Genomic DNA, 27,161 nt, shown 5'->3' on the forward strand with positions numbered 1-27,161 from the left:
TAAACCATGTAATTACACTGCATACGTTCTGTGAGCCTGAGCGCCATCTTGCGGCAAAATCGAACACAAACGTAAATATAAAAGACACGATTAAATATTTAACAAATAAAATATATTAAGTAATTAAAACATATAAACACGTTTTAGCCGACAGTTATAGCATAATTCTCTTTTAAGCACGCGCTTTCCCGCCTTATTTCAAGCGCATGTGATAGACGCAACTGTTGAACAGAAGTTCAATATGACGTTAAAAATAGAATGCAGAATTTGAATCTTAAAGGGTTCAGGGTTTTTTTTTTAAGTTTAGTTTAATTTTACTTTCTCTCATCTTTTGAGCACACCTACAAATGTAAGACATATACTTGTTAATGATCATTAAAAATATCAAATGTATATTTTTCTTCCTAATAAGTGCAAAATGCCAGTTTGGAACATAAAAAAAAATCAGGTGTGCTGAAGATATGTGTATGAAAATCACTAATAAATAAATAAATAAATCTGAATAATTTATTTATTTAATCCAAATACATTTATAAAATGAATAATTTATTAACTTTATTCAGATATGCTAAGGTATGTGTATAAAAACTGAATATTTAAATAAAAATGTTAAAAAAAAATAGAGAGATATTATAGATTCTCATTTTCAGTATCTTCTGACAGCTTTTGCTGAAGACCCAAACATCAACTGCAGTTCAGCGTTTGGTGCTTGACTGCCTAGACGAAGTGATGGAAGCCATGGGCCGCTTTGCCCGTGGAATCAACACATATGATGACTTGTTATTCAGCCACTATAAAGCCCTGAGCCTGGACAAGGTGGTGATAGACCCTCTCAGAGAAGGGGATTCTGGGACATAACGTTTCAAAGATTTAAAAGTCAAATTAATATCGGATATTCCTTTTCCTGCATCATTAACTAAGTCACTGATGATTAGAAGTGTTAAGAATGAGTTTGACCAAGTCACAAATGTGTGGGATTGAAAAACATGTTTAAACCATGTGTACTATATATAGAGTGGAGCTGTTAATGAACTGTTTTATGAAAACGGTTAATGAAAAAAAAAGTTTGAATTAAAAAGGTCATACAGTTCTCTTCATCAACAATGGGTCAAGTAATCACAAGTTCCTAATTTGGATACCAGTAGATGATGCTTAAAAATATTCCTTAAAGGGATAGTTCACCCAAAAATGAAAACGCTGTCATCACTTGCTCACCCTCAGAAGTTGTTCCAATCTTATATTAGTTTCCTTCTTCTGTTGAGCACAAAAAACGATATTTTGAAGAATGTTGGTACCACAACAGTTGATGGTATGCATTGACTTGGTTAACAACAGTCGTCAAAATATCTTCTTTTGTGATCAACAGAAGAAAGAAACTCATACAGGTTTGGAACAACTTGAGGGTGAGTAACAACCAATTTTTCAATAGGCAAAAGATAATTAAGCATATCTATTTTCAGATTTACATTCAAGAACAGTATGTTCTTCAATTAAAAAGGGGGACAATTAAAAATAAATAAATGAAGAGATAATTATTAAATTAAGGGGCCATTTTTAGCACCTGGGTCTATATTTTATATATGCGTTTAAACAAAAAAAGATAGATAGACAGACAGATAGATAGCTTACATATAGTTTATACATCATACATTTAATGGTTTTTGTTTTTGTTATTTTTCTCTCAAGAACTGTGTTATTTCATAAAAGGGGGGGGGGGGGGTTGAGGGGACTTATTTTACATATTAAACAGAAAAAAATAATGTTAATATATTTTTAAGGAACAAAATGTTCCTATGTAAGTGGAATAGAAGAGCCTCACACAATTAAATGAACTGGTAATTTATTGAGGACGTTTAACAGGTCAAAGTGTGCCCACTCAAAAACAAACTCTCTATCAGACAAATAAACCAGTGAAAGGTGCTCTGTCAGCACAGGAAAAATCTCTACAACTCAAACTTAAGGCAGAGAGAGGACAAACGTCCACCTCCCACAGCAGAATGTGACATCAGGGAAAAATGGAGCCGTGTTCAAAACCATTCAGAAGCAGGAATGCTGTTCCTCCATCAGTACTGCGTTTGAGATCTGGATTATCAGCAAAAAATCTGAGATCTCCCACACGGATAGTTTGTGAGCATTAGTGCCAGTGTGAATAAACCCCTTTATACACATTGGTGTAATTCTTTCTTTTAGGCAAGCAAATATAGACCCCAAAAATCTTAAAACTAGTCTACATCTGGTTAGGTGAAAAAAGCTGCAGAAAGAATTACAAACTCTCACAGGCAAACAACAGAACAGTCATTCAGTGTGAATTTAACATCTTGAAAAGTGTGTGCGTGTGTGTATTTTAAATATACATGACATTACAACTAGCAAAAGGTGCATTGTTAATCTTCAAGAAAAAAAGAAGTCCTTTTTCCTCATTCAAATAAAGTCCTCACTTTAGGACAATGATGCAAGCAAATTTTAAAACAGACACTCTCATTGACACGCTTGTTTCATGATCGTTTTCAGCATGTGAGATACAGCAACAAAAGACACAAAGCAGCTCAGCCTGTGATCTGCTTCTTGTAGAGACAGTGTATAATTCCATCAAGCTATCATTCATAAGCGATAACCATGAAATCACCCTCACATATTCCCATTCAATGACACTTGAATAAATGAAACAAAGCAGCGCAAAGAAAATCAAAATATAAATTCTCCATCTCATTCAAAGCTCTTTGACTTGTCCAGCACACAAAAACATGCATCAGGCCGACTCTCAGACAGCATGGAAATCTCCAGCCATGACTATTATATATTAAAAAATAACAATAATAATACAAATCCAGACCTAAGTTGGTCACATATTGCTCTAAGAATAGAAAAATGCACCATTCAATAACGATTTCACAATCTACGTTCCATATCATTTGTAGCATTCTGGGATACAGTAATATGTTATTTGAGATAATATTTCTCTAGCAGTAAACTGTGTAAAACAGCTGCTCAGCTCGACATCTAACAAGCAATTCCACATACGAAACCTTTGTCATGCTGTGTAGCATAAAACCTAGTAACCAAATCATTCACTCAAGCATTTAGGAGAATCTCATCATTCCTGGCCAGCCAATCCTATATGAATGCAATTTCTAGAAGCCTCTTTTAATCTTCAAGATACATTCAATTTGGTCACAGAAAGAAGACATATGGGTCCTGATTGTAGAAATATGACTTAGTCATTCAATGTCTGGAATCTTTTTTACAAAGTCAGCCATCACAAGCAACATGCTGAAAAAAGCAGCTTCCAATAAAGCAGACTGATTGGAACCATATTGGAATGAAAGTTTTGCTACAAGTTTATATATTAACAGCTTAAGACATAAGCTTGCTAATTAATGCTGTATAAAAGCCAAAGCATCCACATGAATCAAGCCCATAAAGCCGATGAAAAGTGGCGCCTCTTTGGTAATATAAAAAAATTGCATTGAACATTACATCCCCATATTAATATGGAAGACTCGATCAAATTCAAATCCCTGAATAGTGTTGTTATTGTCCTCAAGATGCAAAAAAAAAAAAAGATTAAAAAATAAAATAAAAATGTGGCTTTGTTCCCCGAACATCAGCAACGAGCCCCTTTATTAAAGCAAAAATAAAAAGATTTTAAAAAAGAACAGCATCAGCACCAAACAAATTCTAAATCAGTCGGTTGCTGAAACTACCCATTAAATAATAATAAAAAACGCTGGTCTGTAGAGTTTGCTTGGTCTTTGACATCAGCTGGTGAAATTTCATGGTATGTTGATGAACAATTTGGTTTGACTGGCAAATGCTTTCATGATGTTTCTGCTGGTATAAGGAGGATCCAAATGTAAGGCAACATCTGCAGCTCTGGGGGTTTGTGGGAATCACATTCAGATCAGACTGACTATGAAGCCCCGTGTTTTGCCATTGTCACTGAGATCTTGGATGGTGAGCGTAACAAGAAAGAATTTTCGAAAACAGAGGAGAAAAGTGAAGTCTTTAGAAGTATGGATTTTCAAAACATCCATCTTATTTAATAAAAGGGACGTTTTCAGTCTTTAAGATGTGTACAGCAGATGTGGACATGAAAAAGGCTGAGACAGGGCTTCTACCACAAACGCTAAATCACTTAAAATCATTTATGGTTGGAGAAGGTCTAACCAGCTTCCGTTCAAGCCCTTTTTGCCAGTGTCAGTGTACTAAAATATCTCAATTCCAAAATGTACAAAATCTGGCAACCTAAAAGATGATTGCCTCAAATCTTATATCCTTAAGAATGAAAAAAGGAAAAGCTCAGGGATGGAAAAACGAGCACAGTCAGGGTGTTCAAGGAAAATAAGCCCTTAGATAAGACTCTGAACATTTCTTGAGTGCGGGTGGAGTCCACATCCATGAATCATGGTTGAGTGAGTCAAAATAGGAAATGGATGATGCAGGATCCTTCAGATGCGAGGCGGAGTGATGGAGAACGTCTCTGAATGGAAAACAACCACTCCAAGAATGCAGCAAGTTATCGAGTCCTGTTGAAGCCTATCTCTTCCCAGTTTTCATGTACGTTGGGATGCCTCCTCGTGCAGTCAGCCCCTCAAAGCGCTTGTAGGTGTAGTTGATGAACACCCAGTCTTTACTCTTCAGATCAGCTTCAGTGTGGTTGGACACAGGAGGGGCTTTAGAGAGGGGGGGGGGGGATGGAGAGACAGTCAGATTTAGTGTTTAGGTAGATGTTTTTTGAAATGCATAACCCCAAAAACGTCATGTATTTTAGTAAGCATTACAAATACCTGAAAACACACCTGAAGGCTGGAGGATATCTGAATCAGGAAACTCGTCAAAGTTGGAAGTGTCGTCAATGCTTTTGATCTCAATTGGAATAGCTGCCGGTCTCTCCCTGGACAAAAAATAAATAAATAAATAATTAAATAAAACGCATATTAGAATGATTTCTGTAGGATCATGTGATACTGAAGACTGGAGTAATGGCAGCCTTGGTGATCAGAGACTTCTTTAAAAATGATGGATCATGTGATACTGAAGACAACAGAAGTAATACAAGCCCCAAAGTTACTACGTTTTTTATTTTATTTTTTTTATTTTTTTTTTTTATGTTTTTACCAATTATTTGACCAGAAAAGTCATTTTTGAACAGAACTGGATACATAAATAAATTAATAAATTAACAAAACTATTTTCTGGATGAAACATGCCATGTGACAAGATCATTTGTTGAAATATTTATAATGCAATGAAGCCTCACATTTCACATACTACTTTTTATACAAATTGGAAGGCAACATAGGCAAGATATACTGCACAATATATATATTTTCATTCAAAGCTCAAAAACAATTTTAGAAATCATCTAGAAGACACATTATGTAAAAGACTGTATACATTAATAGTATGATGATTTCATTACTCATTAGCAGTTTAATCTGTGTGTTTGTCTATATGTGATGACAGCATACCTGATATGGTCATAGTCCACTCCCTCAAAGAAAGGGTTAGTCTTGATCTCCTCCACTCCAACAGCTCCAATCCTGTGCTCGCTCTCACAACAGAACCTGGTGGTAAACAACAAAACATAAGTTGAAAAGTGAAGAAAAAGAGACTGATTAAAATTAACCATGTTTCAAAATTTGGGTTAGCATTATGGTTAATCAAAGCAAAACGCACTGGATTGAATGAAGAGCTATAGCTAATATAGAGTACAAAATAAAGGCAAAGAATCACAGCCAAAAAAAAAAAATTAAAGGTGAAAATAAAACCCATAAATAAAGAGAAGTGGGAGAATGCTAAGCAGTGAGAGAGCTAAACCTGAGAATCAGATCCTTGGCCTTTTCTGAAATTGGGACCTCAGGTGGAAAGGTCAAAGTTTCCCGCCAGTTCATCACCTTCCTGTAAGTTTCCTGAGGCAACTCAGAGCAAAATGGAGGGTAACCTGAAAAACACCCACACAAACACTTAAGCCATATATCAAAATAAACAAACATATTTTATTTACTGACCAAAAATCAATTCACCTATCAGCATTTCATACATAATGACGCCCAAACTCCACCAATCACAGAGCTTGTTATACCCATTTTGCATGAACACTTCTGGAGCGATGTAGTCAGGGGTTCCAACAGTGGAGAAGGCCTGAAAAAACAAACAAACAAAAAACAACTATTTTACTTACTGACACAACACAAAAAACATTGTGAGATGTAATGGATTACACAAGAGTACATAGTAACCCTTCTACAGTGCTTCTACAATCATCAACTACAATATTAACAACACGATCATTTCACAATAACGTTCTGAAACACTGAATCTATATGTACCCACCCACTATTTGTAGCATTGGGTCAAGAGGAAACTCTTACCAACTGTCTCCTGTTTCGCTTCCATGTTTCTGCTTTCCTCTTTGAGTTCATGTTCTGGAACGCTGCAAAAAAAAACAAAAAACAAAGTTACTGCCACAGAATCAGCTACAATACCATTTAAATGTTCTGGGCCAGTAAGATTTTTTTCTAAAGAAATTAAGACTTATTCAGCAATGATGCATTAAATTTAAAATATACTGAGAAGACAATTATAATGTAAAAAAAAATTATATTTCAAATAAATGCAGCTGTTTTTGAACTTTCTATTCATTGAAGAATCCAGAAAAAGAATTGAGGATTCTTTAAAAAAATAAGAAAATTGAAAATAATAAGAAATGTTTCTTGAGCAGAAAATCGGGACATTAGATTTCTGAATAATCATGTGACTTTGAAGACTGGAGTTATGGATGCTGATAAGTCTTACTGAAGTCACTAGGAAGGCTGTGATTAAAGTTTCTGTAGAACTCTGTGCGGTGAGCTTTCTTCAGACCAGTGCATAGGCCGAAATCAGACAACTTCACGTGGCCCTGAAAGAGTAAAATGACCTTGTGAATGAGAATCACTCATTAGACCATGTGACCTGAAAAGCTATTAGATTGATTCTATTCGAGTACTGTTTTAATATGTGTTTTTACTCTTGAGTCCAGCAGGAGATTGTCTGGTTTGATGTCTCTGTGGATGAAGCCCAGCTGGTGAATGGAGTCAATAGCCAGCACAGTCTCAGCAATATAAAACTGTGTGGCCTCCTCCGTTAAGGTGTCTTTCTTCATCAGTAGAGTCATCATATCACCTGGGCAAACACGCACACATACATATATCAGCCATCCTTTAGAGTGGCTTTAGCACCATTTTTTGATGGTAAAAGTTTCTTTGAAGTGATCTGGCATCCTGCACTCACCTCCAGGCAGAAACTCCATGATGAGGTAGAGGTTCATCTTATCCTGAAAGCTGTAGAACATCTTCACCACCCACAAACTGTCTGCCTCTACAAGGATGTCCCTTTCTGCTCGAATATGGCCAACTTGAACAGAAAACACAGACCTGTTAACAAGGCAAAGAACCTTAAATGTCATGTGTGGACATATGTGATTCCTTCAGTGAAGACTCACCTGTTCTTTCTCAAGCATATCAGACTTACGCAAGATTTTCATGGCATAAATGTGTCCTGTGTCCTTCTTCTGAACAAGCCGCACCTAGAGAAATAAAGAGGATTTTAAATGTGCTAAAATACCACAAAATAGACTATCATCCTTTTTTTGTTTGTTTGTTTGTTTATGGAAAAAGTCTTTTATGGTCTCCAATGCTGCAGCTATTTGATCAAAAAAAACCGGTAATATTGTAAAATAATGTTACAATTTAAAACTTTTAATTTTAATGTTTAAAACTGTAATTTCTTCCTGTTATGTTAAAGCTGAATTTTCAGCAGCCATTACTCCAGTCTTCAGAGTCACATGATTCTTTAAAAATAAGTCTAGGAAGCTATGATATATATTTTTTTCAGGATTCTTTGATGAATAGACAGTTCAAAAGAACTATAAAATCTTTTGTAACATTGTAAACATCTTTACTATCTTTTTTGATCATTTTAATGGATCCTTGGTGAATACGTTTTTTTTTTATATATAAAAAAAAAGTGTAACAATGGTAAAGTATGTTATATATATATATTATATATATATAGCCAGCCTCACAACTAACATAAACATGCTAAAAGTGCCAAAACTTTTGAATTCATGTAGTCTTTAACAGAAAGAAGCTCATACCTCTCCGAAAGCTCCTCGGCCAATCACTTTGAGTGACTCAAAGTCCTCTAATCCAAGCCGTGTTCGTTTGAGACGAAGAAATTCAGTCTCTTTCCTAGCATGCTGAGACCGCCGGATACGCTTCTGCAGGACCAGAAAAAGTCGAAATTAAACCGACCGATCACATGAAATATCATTCTGAACTTCTGTGTGTTTTAATATTTATAAAACCACCAGTATCAAGATCAAGACGTTTGTAATGCAAGCAGGGCATGGCTTCCAGAAAAAAAACAGCAGTATTCCAGAAAAGCTCACCTCTTCATCACCTAGGCCCTCTTGATCCATGACCTTCTCCAGCTTCTGCTGTCTGTAACAGATAAAGGATAACTTTTAGACATGTAATGAAACACTAGCACCAAGAGGCAGAATTGTTTCATCAGTTAAATGAAAGGTGTGATCGTCTAGTCTGACATCATTTTAAGAGGAATGAAAGAGAACGTATTAAAGGGCCCCTGGAATTTGGGAGGTTCTTAAAGAAACAATGGATGATAACAACAGATCTCGTCTCACCATATTCACACAAACCTACAGTATGTGAAGAATTACATGCATTTGTCCAAATGCTTAGTGATTCATTTAGACCTGCCAAACCTGTTCACCAGCGAAAGTTTCTAAACTACATTAGAGAAAGTATTGCAGAAGTCCTAAATATTTCTCACTTATTTCAACCAGTACGTGGGCTACAACAAATTTTCAATTAAAAAATAAAGTCTATGCCTACAAATAACATAAAAAAAGGTCTCTTGCTTTTTTGGTTCTCACCTCATTTCCCTTTCCTCATGCTGTGATATCAGGTTGCTATAAAAATTCTCCAGTGTTACTTTGGCCATGGTCACCCTTTCCTTAGTGTGGTTGCTCATCGAGGAGCAGGACATCTGGCTTGTCATCGCCATGGTCAACTGGACAGGAAAAGACTTTTGATGATTCAAGGAGAATGTTGCATCAGAATGAACAGAATTTAACATGTTTATAATTAGATACAAAGTAGAGTTCAGGTTGTTCCTTGTATTTAATCTATGACAGGGGTTTTTAATCTTTCAGATGCCACACGGACACCCAAATATGATCATTCCATTACCAGCTTCACGGGGATAGCTGTGCAGGTATTCAGTGAAAGGCAGCGTTTAACTTCAGCTACAACATTTACACTGCAAGCCACGGTCCTTTAACACTCAATCCTCCACTTCCCAGAAATTCCACGCCTGTAAAGTCTGACTGGCCCTTTGTTGAGCCGGGGCCAAAACAAGCATTAAATACGTACATTTACTTTACTCTGCTTGGAAACTCAAACAAACGCTATATTTGTCTTCTGACTCAGTTTCCACAGCTGATGTCACTGAGACTGAGGTCTGGAAAGAAGAATTTAAAGACATCAAGAGGAATTTTACACTGAATAAATCGTGTGACTAATAAAATGAAACAAAGTTGAAAAGGAAAATCAGAACAAAAGTCATGACATAAACATGGCATCTGTTGAACAACGCTTAATACTAATAAAGACCATCATGGAGAAACACGACACCAAAAAAAAAAAAAAAAAAAAAAAAAAAAACAACAAACACTGTAAACACGCACACTAAAGTTTGTCAGTGCAAACCCACGTTTTCAGCGAGTTTGTTTATATAGAATTTACGCAATTTTAAAAGCAAAAACAATGCTGATAATTCTTATAATTCTAATAATTACAGGCCTAAAAAGATGTATGAAAAGAACAAATCAAGAACTACTCTCAGTAGTGCAGTAAGACTGTCAGTCTGCTAGCAGCAGACGCTAACTGTTCAGACTCATCTGCTCTCGTATCAAAGTGTGAAACGGCTAAAATACAGCTTAATTTCTAATAAGAGCTCAAGCGACTTTGGCAAAGTATGAAAAACTACCGAAAACTAAACTATTACTTACTTGTAAACTATGTGTTAGTTTGAAATAATACTTGTTTGCTTACCTCTCACTCGACCTCAAACTGACTTGCGCTAGTGGACGACGACGGACATTATTTCCTTCTTCCGGGTTTGTGTTTGAGTGGAAAGGGAACAAAACAAAAGTACCCTTTCTGTCGTCTAAAATGTAGTTTCTAAAATTAGATAAATTTGGTCAACCTTCATTTAATTAACTGACCTACAGAAATCAGTTTTCCTTCATTTAATTTCATCCATACATTTTTATACAAATACCCACTTTGGCAATATTTGCACACTCATATAATTTTTCAGTTTAATTGTATGTACCCATTTTGTGACTAAACAACAACAACAACAACAACAAAAACAGCAACAACATAAATATTTATAGTGTCAAACAATAAAATAAAAGAAAAACGAATGATTTTTTGTTTGTTTTTTTAAATAAGGGAGATCTAGTTGTCACACTGAACTGTTATTAAGAATCAATTTCGTTCTTGTTCTTGTATGAGAATTTTTTAGGCTTTTCAGCTAAATTGAAACTGTTAAATAAGAAAGAAACTTAAAACACATTAAACAGTAACGTACAAAAATATCAAACATTTCTTTTAGCCAAATAAATAAATAAATAAACACGTGACATGAAACATCTTTCTACAATCTGAAAAAGATCTTGTCATGTCAGCGTAGTTTAACTGAGTTCACTTATTTGCCCAACAGCTATTACAAAATTTGGTGATATTGGAATTTTAGTTTAGAGCTCAGAATTCACTACACACACATACGCATGCACATGTTTACTTGGCTATTTAAATGGGGACATTACATAGACTTGTATTGTTTTATATACAGATAGTTAGACACTTTTTTTAACTTAAACCCACCCCTACCTCTCACAGAAACTTTCTGCATTTTTACAATTAAAAAAAAAAACTTTCTTTACTTTATTTTTATATCAGTTTTACAAATGAGGACATCCCCAAATTGAGGCTTTTGGCGATTTTGTCTGGTTTTGCTCACTTTTGGGTACAAAATTGTCTCCAAAATATAGTTAAGTAGGTACACACACACACACACACACACACACACACACACACACACACACACACACACACACACACAGTCTGCTTCACTATCCTTGTGGGGACTCCCCATAGGCGTAATGGTTTTATACTGTAAACTGTATTTTCTATCTCCCTACACCAACCCTACACCTAAACCTACCCCTCACAAAATCTTTGTGCATTTTTACAATCTCAAAACAACAACAACAACAACAACAACGAAACTCATTCTGTATGATTTATAAGCTTCTATACTCATGGGGACCTAAATTTAGGTCATCTTGGTGACACAAGTCCCCATGAGCAGGTGTGTATTCAGGTTTAAGTTCCCACCAGTATAAAAACATGTATACACACACACACATTCTGGTTTAAAGGGTTTTGTATGAAGGACTGAAAGTTTGAAATGAATTGAAACCACTGCTGTGGTAACAACTATCACCATCCGAAGGTGCTGTTGTACTAAGAAAACACTTAACCAGCATCCAAACCACAACATGATAGTGACCAGCAGTGCTGACCGGATCACAATGAGAAGTTTTTTGACAGTTCAATACACACCCAGACAGGTGCATGTACATTTAATTTATTCAGTCGCAGAACGTCTTTATGACCACATCAAACCGGAAACGTTTCAGACGCGCGCTCCACTTCCACTTTAGGCTAATATGTTACATATGAGTAACATTTAGAACATGTCTCTGAAAGGGTTTTCCAAAGTGTCCCGGAGCAGCCCAGCACTGTCTACGTCATCTAACACACCCAATTCAACTCGTCAGCTCATTACTGAAATGGGTCAGAAAAGGTAAAGAGAGTTGAGAGAAAATATGATGCGTGTCAGATCCGCGCCAGCTCTTAAAGAAATACTACGTCATCTAACGAGGGGAATTGGATATGACATTTATTATATTGGGTTTACGTGGAGATTGTTTTAAATTCACTTAAATTAGAAGTTATTTTTAAAGTCTAATAAATGTTAAAATTGATAACTCTTAATTATAATGTAATGTTGAATGGCTAGTCAGTGGTTAAATATTAGGAGGACATTTTTTAATAAGGAAATCAGTATTAATTGGTATCAGTGATACTGGCCTTCATAAAAAAGATGCCATTAACAAATATTAAATATATGCTGACTTTGTTTGTACATTCATTTGAAGATTGAATGTGAAATTACTGTAATATAAAAGTATATTTAAAAAACTTTAATGTTATGTGGGATTAATCGTGATTAATTTCAGAAAAAAATGTGATTCATTTTTTTATCGATTGACAGCATATATAGATAGTTGTGTTTATTTTTAGATAGATATGTGGTTAGTTTTTTTGTTGGTTGGATGCATATATAGATAGCAATGACAATTTACATCACTTTTAAATATTAGGTGCATGCTTCTTATTATGCTCTTAAACTGACAACATGGCTTTAATATTTTTTAACTGAATGTTGATATCATTTTTCATACATTATTTTCATAGTCTATAAAACTCATAGTCTATAAACCAAAACTTTGACCCATTTTTTCTCCCAATCAAGAATCAAGATTCAAACATCTTCATAATGAGGTTTTGTCAGATTTAGCTCACTTCTTGGGACAATATTGTCCTCAAACTATAACTATTTTAGGTATGTACACACAAAAGGAAAAGGAAAAAAAGAGATATGAGTTTCAGAGCATAGTTATCTGATTTAAAAAAACAAGGCGGGACAAACTGGAAGTCCCGCTCTTTCTTAGAGTAGAAGGAGTGGCTTAAAACTTCCCTTACTATAAACTACCACTTTTTCGTCTTTCAAGCTCTCTCTCTCTCCTTTTCACTCCATCTGTCTGTATAAGATGACATACTCAAGAACCATCTAGGAGTATCATCCTAAAAACCGTCATTTTTCTCTCTCTGTATATGCTGGAAGATCTGTTTGTTGCCTACACTGAAGATTATTAATTCAAGAATCGAAAGGTAAGAAAACTACATTATCTCTCAAATATTCTCTCAACAGTAAGCCAGTACAAAACAACACAGTTGACAGTTATCTAACGGTTTCTTTATACAAAGTCTCTAGTTAATAATTCATTTGTTTCTTGATTAATTGTTAGCACCATTCATGAGATCATCTCTGAGAAGGAAGTAAGGGGACCATGTGGCACATCATGGCATCTATAAAGCGAAAGCAACATAAATTCATGACAGAAGCAACTCAGAGAACAATCAAACAGTTGTATGTAGGTTCACATGGATCTTTATACTGTTTCTCCATTTAATCTTAGTAGAATTATTGCATATTACGTATTTCTCATATAATTGTAATGGCTGCTATTGTACAGACTACTATGCGTATATCTAGATTGTTTCATTTTACTAAGAATAAACTTAGATTTGAATATTCCTGGTTTACAATGGCACTCATGGTTGATATGGGTTATGAATTGGAATATTCATAACTGAGCATTTTCTCACTCGTATTCTCAAATACTCAAACACAAATTACAGATTCACAGGATTCACGTGTGATGTAGACAGGATGTGGGGTAAATTAAGGTTGAAGTGGTGGAATAAGGTTGAGTATTAGATAATCCAGCACATTTCCACTATGCAATCAATTCCTGTAGCAGTTTCATTTTTCACACATTTAGAGCATCAAAAGCCACTTTACTGGTTTAAAATGTGTCATACCTTAGTTCCACTTTGGAATAAAGGTGTTTAACGCCAACAGTACGTAATGGTACTTTGTGACTGTTTATACCGTTTCAGTGAAAGAGTCTGTTCTTGTGAGATATCACAAAGTGTATCTTGAGTTGGATCACTGATATTGTTCAGCTGAATTTCTCAGAATTTGACATGTCTTCTTAGCCAAGTTACCAGAAAATAATAATAGATGATGTTTCCTAATAAGTGTAGACCATTAGACTTTATAACATCTAGTGTTTTGACTCCTGTGTAAATCTTTGTTTTACCCACAAGGCAATACAACTATAACTACAGTAGCTGTGAGTGAAAGCCACATATGTGTGACTACTATAGTCATATACATTAGTTCCTGTCTTTGTGTGAGAACATCCTGTTTGATGACGATAATAACACAGCATTTTTAATATCGATCTTTTTATTATAGCTAAAAGTAAACACTTGTGACCAAATGCCCACATGTCTGCAAACACTGGTATAATCCCTTGAGAGAGAGAGAGTGTGTGTGTGTGTGTGTGTGTGTGTGTGTGTGTGTGTGTGTGTGTGTGTGTGTGTGTGTGTGTGTGTGTGTGTGTGTGTGTGAAATACTGTTTCTCATACTTTGGCTTTTTTTAATATTATATAAATGTATACTTTTGCGGTCCTTAAATGGATTTACAGTACATGTATCAGGATTATGTCTTGTGCTGTGTGCATTCTTGTATTCTATTAAGTTTAAAAAGCAAAAATTTGAAACTAAAACAAAATACTGAACTTGCATGAGTAAATTAGTAAATAAAACAAAGTTAACAATACTTTGATAAATATCATTTCAATTCCAGCCAAACCCATGCTTACTTTTGGCTAGCCAAATATTTATCATGTGACATGGTTCATTTTTTCATCTGTCAAATATTTTATAGCAAATAGCCTATTATATAATAAAGATTAATGAAGGACAGATTTCTTCTTTTTTACTTTTTACAGTTTAGAGTTAGAACATCATGCTAACATTATAGCATCATATTATAACTTCCTTAAGCACAAACACGTGTGATATATTTTCAGATTTGTCTGTAATTGTTTAGACACAAGAAGCATGAGTACTTCAACATACAAAAATAACCTAAATGTAGTTATTAATTATCCCATGGGCTTCCCTCCATCACATGGTTAATAAAATGGTTAACTCTTTATATATTTGAGGTCATATCACCAATTTTGTTTAAGCTTTGGTGGCTCAACTTCCCCACAGGCTCAAATCACCCCGCTCACCCCTGACTTGCAGAACAAGTGCATGCATGTAACCTTAAAAAAGCCCTGATCTTCTAATCTTATTACTTACCACAACACACACACACGTGTTTTCTGTACAGGCTTAATTTACTCCGCTTTTTATTAAGGTAGTAAAGTCAAAGTGAACTGTACACCATCTCTACATCTAAACTGTATGTTATATGTTGTATATTCCGAAAGTAAAAAAGTGAGTGTGGCCTTCTTGTAGCAGAACTTCACTTGCGTTAGCATCCCATTGACTCCCATTCATTTTGGCGTCACTTTGACAGCGAATAACTTTGCATCTGAGGCGTTTAAAGACTCCATTTGTCCATTATTTATTTCTAAAGATACAAAATGTATAGGGCTCCATTACCTTCTATGTTACATTATGGCCCCGTAGAAGAAAAGAAACAGTTTTGTAAAAATAGGCTAACGATTGCGTCCGTAACCACTCGACTCTCTGTCGCACAGTAGAGAAATTACCGTACAGACAGGAGGAGAAGCTCGCAGGCAATCGGGGAGACGTCAAGAGATATGGCGTACTGGCGTTACATTTTAAAATACTATATACAAAATAATTAATCAGAATACTTACTCCTGCTCACTCACGCCAAAGAACTGCAAGATTAACGATGGCCGCTCACTAGAAGAAACATCTGTCAGACAGGTTGCTGACGTCATCAAGTTTTTTGAGTCTGCGCGTCAGAAAAAGTGCTAAAAAATCGCTAAAAACGGGCTTCACTTGTCTCAATTGTCCAATGGGGTCGCTGTGTCCATTTCTTTTACTGTCTATGTCTCCTTCCCCTCACAGAAAACTTTCTGCATTTTTGCATTCTCAAAAAAGAAAATTCCTTCTGTATGATTTATAAGCTTGTTTCCCCGTAGAGACCTAAATTTAGTTCCCCATTGTGACTCAAGTCCCCATGAGTTGGTGTGTATTCAGGTTTAAGTCACAACCGGGATAGGAAAATATGCACTTGCAACATCTTTATAACCCCTTATCCAATTTTATAGCCCACCCATATTAAACAATGCCCCCTGACCATTCTTCAGTGCTCTAATACCTGAATGTCTTTTTCAGCCATATAATAATATGTGTTCATATATAAATGTACATCATACATAGAAAACTCTACAGATTTGCTATTTTTAACATATACAAGAGTGTTAAGATGGTGGACTTGTGCCAGGGCGTCCCTAAACAAAGACACATGTTCACTCCTCCGCACAGGAGTAAATCTCCTACCCTCCCCCATCTCAGGACACAGGTGAGCTCTGAACGTCTGCTCACACAAGCTGCACAGCTTCACTAAGGCAACACAGAAACAAACGAATGAATGAAGACTCTGACCTCAGGACACCACATAGCTACATTTAGAGACTTTTTCAATTTATCCCACAGTGGTGAGTACTGTCTCAACATCCACTTCCTGTTGGAACAAAAGCGTGTTTGAATAAGGGTGTGAAGGAAGGTTCATTCTGTTTCAGTACAGATAAAGTCTTGCATCAGACAAGTCATGTAGAGTTGCCTCACAGGCTTAACTTCCCTTGCTTTGCAGTTTCTGTAACATGTTTTATTCACTTCATGCTTTATTTGACACCAGTTGTTCATTTGGGCAGTGAGTTGATGGTTTGTCAAGAGTAACTTTTGCATTAACCTCTTTTCCATAGACATATTTTGCACTTTAACCAAACAGCTACAGCCATTCAGTAATGGAACGCTGTTAAAGTCCACTTCACTTGAACTGAATATCTCTTGTTTTGCTTTTATTTTAAACAAGCACATAATATATTGTACAGAATATGATGGTGGTCTTAAATGTAGTGTTTTGAATGGACCATTAATTAATTTGTGGCTCTAAAGCTACATAAAGTTCTGACACTTTATAATCATCGACTTATTTTGCTAGTAGCTTGACCACTAAACACTGAAGTTCTGTGCTTGCCAAGCTTTTGGCAAGACTTAAAGTAGTCAGAGAATCCAAATAAAGACCTGAATGAATACAGACATTTTCCCTAATAAGGCTACTGCCAGTATACTGAATGACAGATCAAGACTTAAGTATTTCCTGACCTACCAGAACTGCACATTTTTAACAATGTTTCCTTGTCATGCTGAGAGTGCAAGTTTAAGAAAAGTTGCATCAGTCATGCTATTTTGTACTAAAAGATGCCAATATGACAAACGCATACAATTCTTGGTATTTATGCTTAATCATAATGTACGGCTCACACTATGATGTGTCCATCATCAAAAGCTTCATGCTTAATTACCCTTGTGTAAGAGAAAAGCACTTAAATTGTATTCAGTGTGCACTTTAGTGTACTTCAAATGGTTAAAAAAGTATTTTTTTTTAAATGTGTACTTGCAGATAATACAAAATAAATGAAATAAAAGGCCACTCAAGTGTATTTCATGACTGTTTCCTAAGCACACTTTTTAAAAAGTCAAATTAAAAGTTTTATTGTAAATTGTAAATAATTGTTTTAATGATCTTTTGCAATGCTTAAAAAATACACTTATTTTGGTGTGCTAACTAACACACTAAAGCACATGTGAAGTACTTGATTATAATTTGTTAATTAGTTAATATATTATAAATGTACTACACCAAAAACGTAAAATACTTCCCCCTATCCAAGTTTAATATGAGAGACAATCCAGCAATTCATAGGGTGATTTTCACAGCTCTGCGACACTATGAAAACATTGCTCTGTTTAAGTCAAAGAGGTCTGTAATACTTGGAGAAAGCTGTTAGCATAGGGCCATGCTAACCAGAAAAACCTTGACCTCCTGGTTTAGCATCCCGACCAACTAATGCAGCTACAATAGCTTAAACAAAAGCAAGAATTTGGAGGCAGAGTTATAATTCACCTGACCAATGGCAATCGTGTACAGGAAACCTGTGTGAAAACAGTCAGCTGAAAATGCAATAGCATGATACTCTTCTTATTTCTGCCATATCTTTATATTTATACACATTTGACCTTTAATAAAACACTCTGGGAAGATCTGAATATATATTTAGTTTTTAGGTTACTACTTTAGTAGAGTTAACCTGCATGTAATTGCACCTCCCACATATTAAAATTATAGTGTATTTTTACTTTGTTTACAGTAATCATGCTTTAAAAACACTAGAGCTTCAGAATACTGCCCACAACTAACTAACTAACCAGCCTGAATATGATGATGGGAAATACACACATAGACACTCACAGCTGTTTTATATCAAGCCTAATCTTTCCATTAGGTGTTTTTAGCATGCAGTAATGCTCTGTGGAATGTTTTTACCGTTACTTTTTCCATGCCTTCTCCTCAACCTTGATATTTATGTGAAGGTTATGCTCCTGTTGCACATTAGTAAGAGAAATGTTGCAAGTGATTGTCACTGATTTCACTGCTCAAACAGATTTGAGCATTTATCTGCAATTTATTTTTCAGATATTAGACATTTTCACACTGCACTTTTTATGTTTTACAGTAATTTCAGTTTTCAGTAAAATTATAATTTATCCCAGAACCTTTTTCTGTGTTTCAGATTGTGTTTACAGAGCTTGAGCTTACAGGCAGTGTTCTTTGGAGGATTTTTAATTGTTGTGAAGTTTAAAATGGAACTACAGAAAATGTCAAACGGTCACCATGAGCTCAGCCCTGGCAAAATTCCAGAGAATGGGTACGTTTCCACACCAACACTCAGAAAAAAAAGTTATCAAATTTTACATGTCATTATATCTTTTAGTTTGTAACCTTTGCTGCTTTAAGCAAAGCTTGGTTTGAAAGTATATTGGATATTCAAGTTGTGAAGGGATCTTAAACTCAGGTGTTACTATCATTAAATCAGAAATCAATTTTCACTCGCATGTTGGTTTGGCCAATAATGTTATCTCATATGATTTTTACATATGATTGTTTTTTTACTATTATTCATTTACTATTATATTTTTTTATTAATATTTTAAATTTGCTTTTAACTATATATTTTCGGTTTCATTTTAATTTTAGAGTAATTTTATGTGCTGTTGTCATTTTTATAAGTGTTTGTTCTAATAAAATATAATTTAAATATATAGTTTCAGTTTCTTTTTATTTATGTTTTAATTTTATTTCAGTTAGTAATTTTAGTATTTAAACTTATACATGTTTTCATCTAATATTTTCTTTTATTTCAGCTTTATTAACAATTAAATAAAAAAATTTTTGAAGATAAAAACACAGAGCCATATTCATGTTGTAAAAACACTTATATTTGTTGCAGCTGTTTAGTTTGCCCCCGATAGAAAACAACACAGTTGACCGCTTGATAATTTGAGTTTGAGATCCCTGTTTCAAAGGCATTTATTAATACAACATTCATGAACCTGTTGCATTAATGCAATTACAAACAAGTCTTATATATTAAGGGTCCTTATCTGCTAAAAGGTCAAAAAGTGACTCAGTAGCTATGACATTTCCTGCATTTCTCAAATCATGATGAAACAGAACTCAAAACAGGGCAATTCACACTTGATTGTTACTTTACATAAAAACAATATTACTTTTCCTTGTATTACAGATTTGATGCCCTTGAAAACATGACAGAGGGAGATAACTTCCTCCCCACCAAAAGCAATGGAAATACAGAGACTCAGTTTACAGATGTGAGTATCCAAATTTCAGTGTTGACTTCACAAAAACTTACTGTATATGGGTGGGTGAAACTAATTAGAATGATGTAAAACACTCACAAATATAGACGCTCCATATTACAGTTAAGTATAACGTGTAACAGTAGGAATAACCTCTAATTAATCCATCCTGCTAATTATTGGTGGAGTTAATACACAGAAAAAGTGAAACAACCATTTAAGCTAAAATAACCTATTGAGATAAACAGATATACAATTCATGACTAATACCCGATTCATCTTTTATTCCAGTTTGAGGGAAAGACTTCTTTCCAAATGTCTATTTTCAACCTCAGTAATGCCATTATGGGCAGTGGAATTCTGGGACTGGCTTACGCCATGGCCAACACCGGAATCATCCTTTTTGTGTAAGTCAAACACTTCCAATTATTCTTTCACATTTAGGTTGATTTGTGCTATAATACATAATAAAAATAAAGGTTAATGAAGGTGTAATAATGCAAAATAGTTCTAGTGTTTCTTTAATGTCATCAACAAATAAGTACAGTGTGTAAATACTATATGAGTTGAAGAGCCATCTAGTCTTTCTGGTATGTGTCCTAGTTACAAGTGTCAACAAAACATTTCAGGTTCTAAGTGGAATGATGTCTCTTTTTGGCATTTGGCTGCGTTTTATTCATTAACTTCAGCAGGGAATGCATGTGCTCTGTATGCGTGTTTGGGTTTGGCCTGACCGAGCATTAAGGCTTCTTTGTGTCCATCTACATTTAATTGCATAGGCATATCCAGCCATACTCCAGTGTGCCTCTGTCATGTACACTTGCCAGTCACAACCAGCCTTACAAATGCTAAGTCAATACAAACTCAAATATTTGCTTTTTCTTGGCTGAGGTATCATGTAACTTAATCCGCTGTGAGGATAAGTCGGGCAAACCCAGTGCTAAAGATGCATTCTTTCAATTTTTCCTGCTTCCATACCACATACCATGTTCCTTACAAATCGAGTGCTAGGGTGAATTCACAAGTTCTGACAGCAGACATAGTATAAAACAACAACTAAATAGAACTATGCTTCTTGATAGAACTAATGCAGTAGCTAATCCTTGTGAATGACAGGGTTTTATTTGTGTAGGGAGCTTAAACGCAACTGTGTGTCTATGATGTGACACCTGCACACGCACAGCTTACAGATCAGACCTGAGAGGGTTAATAATAGCATGCTGTAATCTGTACTCAAATCAAAGCCTGTCTGTCTGTCTGTTTATTTGTCTGTCTGTCTAGCTCAACCAGGCTTTTCAAGCAGCTTGTTGTATGAGAGAAAGAGAGAGAGAAGAAAAACAAAGAAAAAAGTTGCTAGTATAGTTTCAATCTCAACAGCTAAAAAAAAAAAAAACACACAACACAACAAACTTCCTGCCAATATGTAAATAGATACTAGGGGGAAGGGTTAACTCATAGAACACGTAATGTATGGTTATTTTGTATACTTTCACTTCCAAGACTTTGTTTGTGTGTGTGACAGTGTTGTTGTAAGTTGTACTCCAAAGAAATACACTAATGCCTAATGCATCATTAATGAGATTAGAGGTTAGATTTATGTCTCCTCTGTCATCTCCTTGTCAACTGGTGATAATATCCCTCATCAAACTGCAGTTTCGGTTGCCTAATCGTGATAAATTAAGCACCTCTGAAAGACAAGTGACTGGCTAAGGAGTCTGACAATCTGTAAAACTAAAAGAGCAAGATTAAAATAATATTTTAAAGTCATCCAAAAATTGTAATTCTATCAACATTTACTCACCCTCATGTTGTTTCAAACATGACTTTCTTCTGTGGAACATAAAAAAGATGTGCAATGTAACATGTACAATGTTTTTGTTTTGTTTTTCTATACAACGAAAGACATGGGAATCCAGTGTTGTTTTGTACCCGTTTGACTTTCTTTGGATGGTCAAAAACTTTATTCAAAATATATTCTTTGTCCTTTACTAAAGACAGAAAGACATACAGGTTTGGAGCATTCCTTGTGGGAAGTTGCTTTTTGCTGTTGTTGTTTATCTAGTTTCATTATTTGTGTAAACTGTTTGCAGAATCCTGTTGATACTCATCGCTCTTCTCTCTGCCTACTCCATTCACCTGCTTCTGAAGACTGCAGGAGTGGTTGGTGAGAAACATTATCTCTTTTATCTCCTAAGACAATCCTGATAACATCACACGCTATGTTAAAATTGCACCTTGACTTTCTTCTTAACTTTCTGTTATGTTTGTTTAGGCATCCGTGCATATGAACAGCTTGGGTACCGTGCATTTGGTCCACCAGGGAAAATCTTAGCAGCATGCATTATAACACTGCACAACATTGGAGGTAAAATTAAACATTTTACTGTATAAATTTCAGTAGTTACTCACAATGTCAAAAAGACATCACAGCTGATAAATCAAAGGGATAACTACTTAAAGCAATATGAGAGCTGAATACAGATGCACTATAACACTCAATGTTTCTTCATTTGATCCAACAGCAATGTCCAGTTACCTGTTCATTGTGAAGATAGAGTTACCTTATATTATTCAGGGTCTTATGGAACTGCCAGAAAACTCAACGTGAGTACCAGAACATAACACTGATGCACTGAATATAGTGGGGTTCAAAATTGTACGTTTCTGAAAAAGATTAAACAAATAAACATGATGTAAAATGAATGAGAACTATTACACTATAGATTATGTACTATTTCAAAGTCACTAATCAAATAAGCAAATTTGTGGCATTGAGCATGTGAAATCCTTTGTATCAAAGGTTAGTTGTTTGCTTCCTTTGAAGCACAATGTTGATCCCTCTTAAATTCTAAATAGACTCAGACTTTGAACCTCACTGTATTTGATTTTTATTTAATTTATAACTCGCTGTGTATGGCTAAAACAAACTCTGAAGTGTCCATTCTGACTGCTTTTCATAATCATATCACCCTTTCTGACATGATATGTTGTGTGAAACATTTACATTTATTCTCTTTGTCAGTTACTGGTTTGTTGATGGGAGGTGTCTCATCATCATCGTTAGTGTCGGCATCATTCTTCCCCTGGCGTTAATGAAACGACTTGGTAGGATCCTGCCTCCTTTCCTTTCATTCTTTCATTTTGTTTCCCCCCTCTGTCATTTCTCATTCCATTGTATTTCATAATAATCACAATCAAACATTTACACATCTGCACTAAAGATCTATGTTGAGTGTCTCAAACAATGTTTTTAAAATCAATATCATGTAAGGGCAAAAAAGATTTCACTCATTTTCAAGATGGTCACGTGAATTTGGCACGCTAAACAACAGAAGGAGGTTTGCTAATATGACCACACCGGTGTGGTGTAGTGAAAGCCTTCATTAAAGCAATACATTGTATCAGTATCTACCAGTTGAGCCTTAAAAATGATTAAAATTGGTATAGCATGAACATGCATTTATCATATATTCATGCATTTATTTTAGGGTATCTGGGCTACACCAGTGGTTTCTCTCTCAGCTGCATGGTCTTCTTCCTCATATCTGTAAGTCCACTCTTCATCCACCTACATACAGTATAAAAACACCAGTCTATATTAATAATGACTCTTATGTAGTTGTGACAAATAAAAACATCTCGCCATTGTTCCTTACTAGGTTATCTACAAGAAGTTTGTCACAGAGTGTTCTTTAGAACACAGCTATAATGAAACTGGTGTCACTGAAAGCATAAACAACTCTACGGATGACACGTGTGAAGCCAAATTTGTAACTATCAACCCACAGGTTAGAGATATAAACTGCAAATCAGAACATTATTATAATGTACACTTTTTGCTTAAGTGCAATGAATTAATCAGTTAATTTCATGTTTGTTTGTTTGTTTTTTTATTCATCATAGACTGCTTTTACCATTCCCATTATGGCTTTTGCTTTTGTGTGCCATCCTGAAGTGTTGCCCATTTATACAGAACTCAAAACGTAAGACTGGAATTGCACTTTTGTTCATTCACAATGGCTTTAAAAATCGTTTTTTATGTATTGACATATTTTTGTATTTATGTCTCCTCATTTCAGTCCAAACAAGACACGCATGCAAAACGTTGCAAATATCTCTATTTTGGCCATGTTTGTCATGTATCTGCTGACTGCCATCTTTGGCTACCTCACCTTCTATGGTAAGAGAAACTTCACAAGCAAACAAAAATACCTACACCTAGTTCTAGAAGTATGGCATTTACAAAGTACCATGGTAAATAAGTACCTACATTTCAAGGTTTGTTATCTTTGAAAATGTTTTAACAATCTACATCTGTGTAGGAAATGTGAAGTCAGAGCTTCTGGAGATGTACAGTAAAAAAGACACCCTGATGCTGTGTGTTCGGCTGGCTGTGCTGATAGCAGTGACGCTGACCGTTCCAGTGGTCCTCTTCCCGGTACTTTCATTTTCCTGGTTTTCCTGGCTCATTATTGCTTGCATATGATTCCTCTTAATCGTGCTGGTTGAGTGTTGACAGTGCCTTATTTTTCTCTAGATTCGTCGTGCCGTCTTGCAGCTTCTTTTCCCTGATAAGCCTTTCCACTGGGTGCGTCACATCTCCATCGCTGTGTGTCTCCTCTTCTTAGTCAACCTGCTCGTCATCTTCGTGCCCAACATTCGTGACATCTTCGGCTTCATCGGTAAGTCAAATATTATCACGTAGAGGATTTTAATTGTCGCATTAATATAATTCAAATGCGGTATTGACCTGAATGATTTTTGTTTTAGGTGCCACATCTGCTCCCAGCCTCATTTTCATTCTTCCGGGAATATTCTACATTTGCATCGTCCCTGAAGAACAGGAGCCGTTGAAATCTCGGCCAAAAATCCAGGTGAGAATCAGACAAAATTTATGTTAACTTTTACAGATCTATGGCTTCTTTTTTCTCACATTCTTTTGTTTTCCAGGCATTGGTGTTTGTGACACTGGGTTTCATCTTCATGATTATGAGCATTACATTCATCATGATAGAGTGGGTCACCGGAAAGAAGACGTCGGGTGGCCACTGAAAGAGCTACAACTGGATTACAACATGTAAAGACCACAATCTAATACAGAACACAAACTCCTGCACCTGAAACCTCTGAACCAGGTTCAGTTTCATTACTCTGATAGATATCATATATATATATAAAATCTCCAGGGGCTCTTTTGAGAACCAGGCTGAAAAACTTATATGCACCCCTGTTTATAAATGTATTTTTAATTAAAGACAATTTTTCTTGCAAAAGTATTGCTGTTATGACTGGCAGATGGAACTTCCTCAACTACACGAAACTGTGAAACTGAGATGAGAATTCACTCATCTATATTGCCAAAGTTGTAAACATGCAGTTTGAAGTCTACCTCCTGCTACACAGAGCATTTTACACTGACAGTGTCTGTTTTTATAATTGAGCTCCAAAAGCCTTTCATTAGTGAAAATTCTAGTTCAATACACAATTTTTTTTCATTCTAAAAACTATTAAAATTTAAGTGAAATGTTAGAATCTGATGCTCCTAAACAACTGAATTTTATCATAATCATTATAATTTATTTGCTAAGATTTTTGTCCTAAAACTAGATTTAAAAACTAGGTTAAATTTGATTTTGAATCCCATATTTTCTATTTGGTCTCAAACCTTTGGACCCCACTGTATGTGAATTTCAGTTGATATGATTCTTGATAAATGATAGGCAGTTCTATCATTCAGCAGTCCCAAAAACAGTTTATAACATTATTAAAATAGGAAAAGTGTACAGTTTTGTGATGAATTTCATCAATATGTTTAAGCACAATGCTTAAATGTCCGATGAAGAACCTGAAGTATTGGTACTTTTTCAGTTTTTTCTGTTACATGATCAAAGAAATGAAATCTAAAGAACAAGATGTCTTACAGTACTCCATTAGTTTTTAGTGCAGTTCTAGACACATTCATATGACAACGTTTCTTTATTCTGTTTTATAGAGGAGAAGGTACATAAATCTCTGAATACTAGTTATCGAGTAATATTCAAGAAACACACAACACTTTTGAAGATTTTTCATGTTGTATGTTATTTTGTTTGTTGTATGATTGGAAATACTTTTGAACATCTTGAAAATGAGCATACTTTAACAAGCTTGATAAATTTGTGGTTTGCGTGGTGACATGTTGTGTTTAAGTGTTACTCCACTCCAGAAATGGACCAGACAATAATGAATGATGTTGATCTTTTCTTTTGAAAGGTCACTACAGCATAACACAGCAATGCTGGGCCTGCAGATTTCATTATCAACAAGTTTACTGAAATGTGTCATACTATAATATGTCCGTTTCTGTTACACCTCATCAGTATCTGTGGGTTTACATGGACCAGGACTACTTTATCATTAATGTCAACATGTATGCTTATTTTGTATAGTCTTTTATGTACATATTGTGTGTGAAATGGAAGAAACTTTCTATTAATTGTTGTACATATGTGTACATATTCTGGTCTTTTTCACAGTATGGACATGAATGCTGAGCAAAAATGAAACAAAATACTTAACAGATCAATAATTAATGGGAAGCTTATTAAATTTAAATTGATTCACATTTTTTCCAATGATTTTTTTTTTTTTTTAAAGTGCCTGACATTAAATTAATGGAAACAATTTAAGCATTTCACATTACTCACACATTCCATGTTAGGAAATACATGTATTTATTGTTGAACACATTGCTCTCTCTAGGCTTGAATAATAAAGTTGAAAGATTGTTTAAAGACGACTGGTTTTATTTTAGAAAACTATTTTCTAACATGGTTGACCCCGACCTTGAAAATCTGGAAGAAGGGCGCCGCCTGCAAGGTAGGTGGCTAGACAGCAGGGGGCGCCCGAGATCGTTTAGATTAGATTTTTCGTTAAAAATTCGTTGATTTTATTTTTTTTAATTTTTTTATTTTTTAAGTAGATCTTGTTTCCAAAGATAGACTCATCTAAATACATACCGTCTTTACACTTCATATACTAATTTATATGTTGCATACAATAAAGTACCATGATATTAACATGATGTTTTGGACACAAAATTTCAAGGTACACTCTTAAAACAAATGTGTACTAAAAACAACACAACGTATTATTTTTAACACGTTCTGAGTGTGCTCAGGGATAACACATTGAGTTGTGTTAAAAAAGAACACAAACTGTGTTACTTTAGTAAACATATTAATGTAATGTTTTTGGTACGTGTCTTACAAAACTGAGTTCCTGAGCAATTATTTTTAGGTTTTAAAATAAAAGATAATAGTCTCTTAACAATTTAGATACCTTTATTATGAAATCATACAAAGAACCATTGAAGTAGCATAGCCTATATATTGATTGTTAACATGGAAACAATTATAATACTGTGTGTTCGTTCAACGGTTTTATTACAGTATGCTGAACATAAAACTGTTAAA

At 35.0% G+C, this 27,161-nt stretch overlaps 2 protein-coding genes across 8 annotated transcripts; one reads left to right on the forward strand and one right to left on the reverse strand.

The window, feature by feature from the left end:
• Positions 1-1,823: 1,823 nt before the first annotated feature.
• Positions 1,824-10,262, reverse strand: LOC109086849 (serine/threonine-protein kinase 38-like). 4 transcript variants are annotated; one of them, XM_042762289.1, is made up of 15 exons: positions 10,119-10,153; positions 9,438-9,525; positions 8,939-9,075; positions 8,432-8,483; positions 8,138-8,260; positions 7,484-7,567; positions 7,273-7,396; positions 7,010-7,164; positions 6,799-6,901; positions 6,375-6,436; positions 6,027-6,144; positions 5,821-5,944; positions 5,472-5,567; positions 4,788-4,894; positions 1,824-4,673 (listed from the first exon to the last, which is right to left on the reverse strand). In XM_042762289.1, the coding sequence occupies exons 3-15, from the start codon at positions 9,067-9,069 to the stop codon at positions 4,537-4,539; spliced, it is 1,416 nt and encodes a 471-aa protein (XP_042618223.1). In that variant the 5' UTR covers positions 9,070-9,075; positions 9,438-9,525; positions 10,119-10,153; the 3' UTR covers positions 1,824-4,536. The 4 variants fall into 4 exon arrangements, with proteins under 4 accessions (XP_042618223.1, XP_042618224.1, XP_042618221.1 ...); XM_042762290.1 differs by lacking the exon at positions 9,438-9,525 and having other exon boundaries at positions 4,800-4,894; positions 10,119-10,262; XM_042762287.1 differs by lacking the exon at positions 9,438-9,525 and having other exon boundaries at positions 10,119-10,262.
• A 1,652-nt stretch (positions 10,263-11,914) lies between these two features.
• On the forward strand, positions 11,915-26,480 carry LOC109086818 (sodium-coupled neutral amino acid transporter 5-like). Of its 4 annotated transcripts, XM_042762293.1 has the most exons (17): positions 12,943-13,094; positions 13,232-13,357; positions 18,621-18,755; positions 19,635-19,719; positions 19,999-20,114; positions 21,798-21,871; positions 21,980-22,072; positions 22,230-22,311; positions 22,730-22,812; positions 23,196-23,254; positions 23,367-23,495; positions 23,611-23,690; positions 23,787-23,887; positions 24,030-24,145; positions 24,245-24,389; positions 24,478-24,581; positions 24,658-26,480. In XM_042762293.1, the coding sequence occupies exons 3-17, from the start codon at positions 18,691-18,693 to the stop codon at positions 24,757-24,759; spliced, it is 1,434 nt and encodes a 477-aa protein (XP_042618227.1). In that variant the 5' UTR covers positions 12,943-13,094; positions 13,232-13,357; positions 18,621-18,690; the 3' UTR covers positions 24,760-26,480. The 4 variants fall into 4 exon arrangements, with proteins under 4 accessions (XP_042618225.1, XP_018956659.1, XP_042618227.1 ...); XM_042762291.1 differs by lacking the exons at positions 12,943-13,094; positions 13,232-13,357 and adding an exon at positions 11,915-11,943; XM_019101114.2 differs by lacking the exon at positions 13,232-13,357 and having other exon boundaries at positions 12,938-13,094.
• The last annotated feature ends 681 nt before the right edge of the window (positions 26,481-27,161 follow it).

This window comes from Cyprinus carpio, chromosome A8 (assembly GCF_018340385.1).
Source record: "Cyprinus carpio isolate SPL01 chromosome A8, ASM1834038v1, whole genome shotgun sequence".
NCBI lineage: Eukaryota > Metazoa > Chordata > Actinopteri > Cypriniformes > Cyprinidae > Cyprinus > Cyprinus carpio.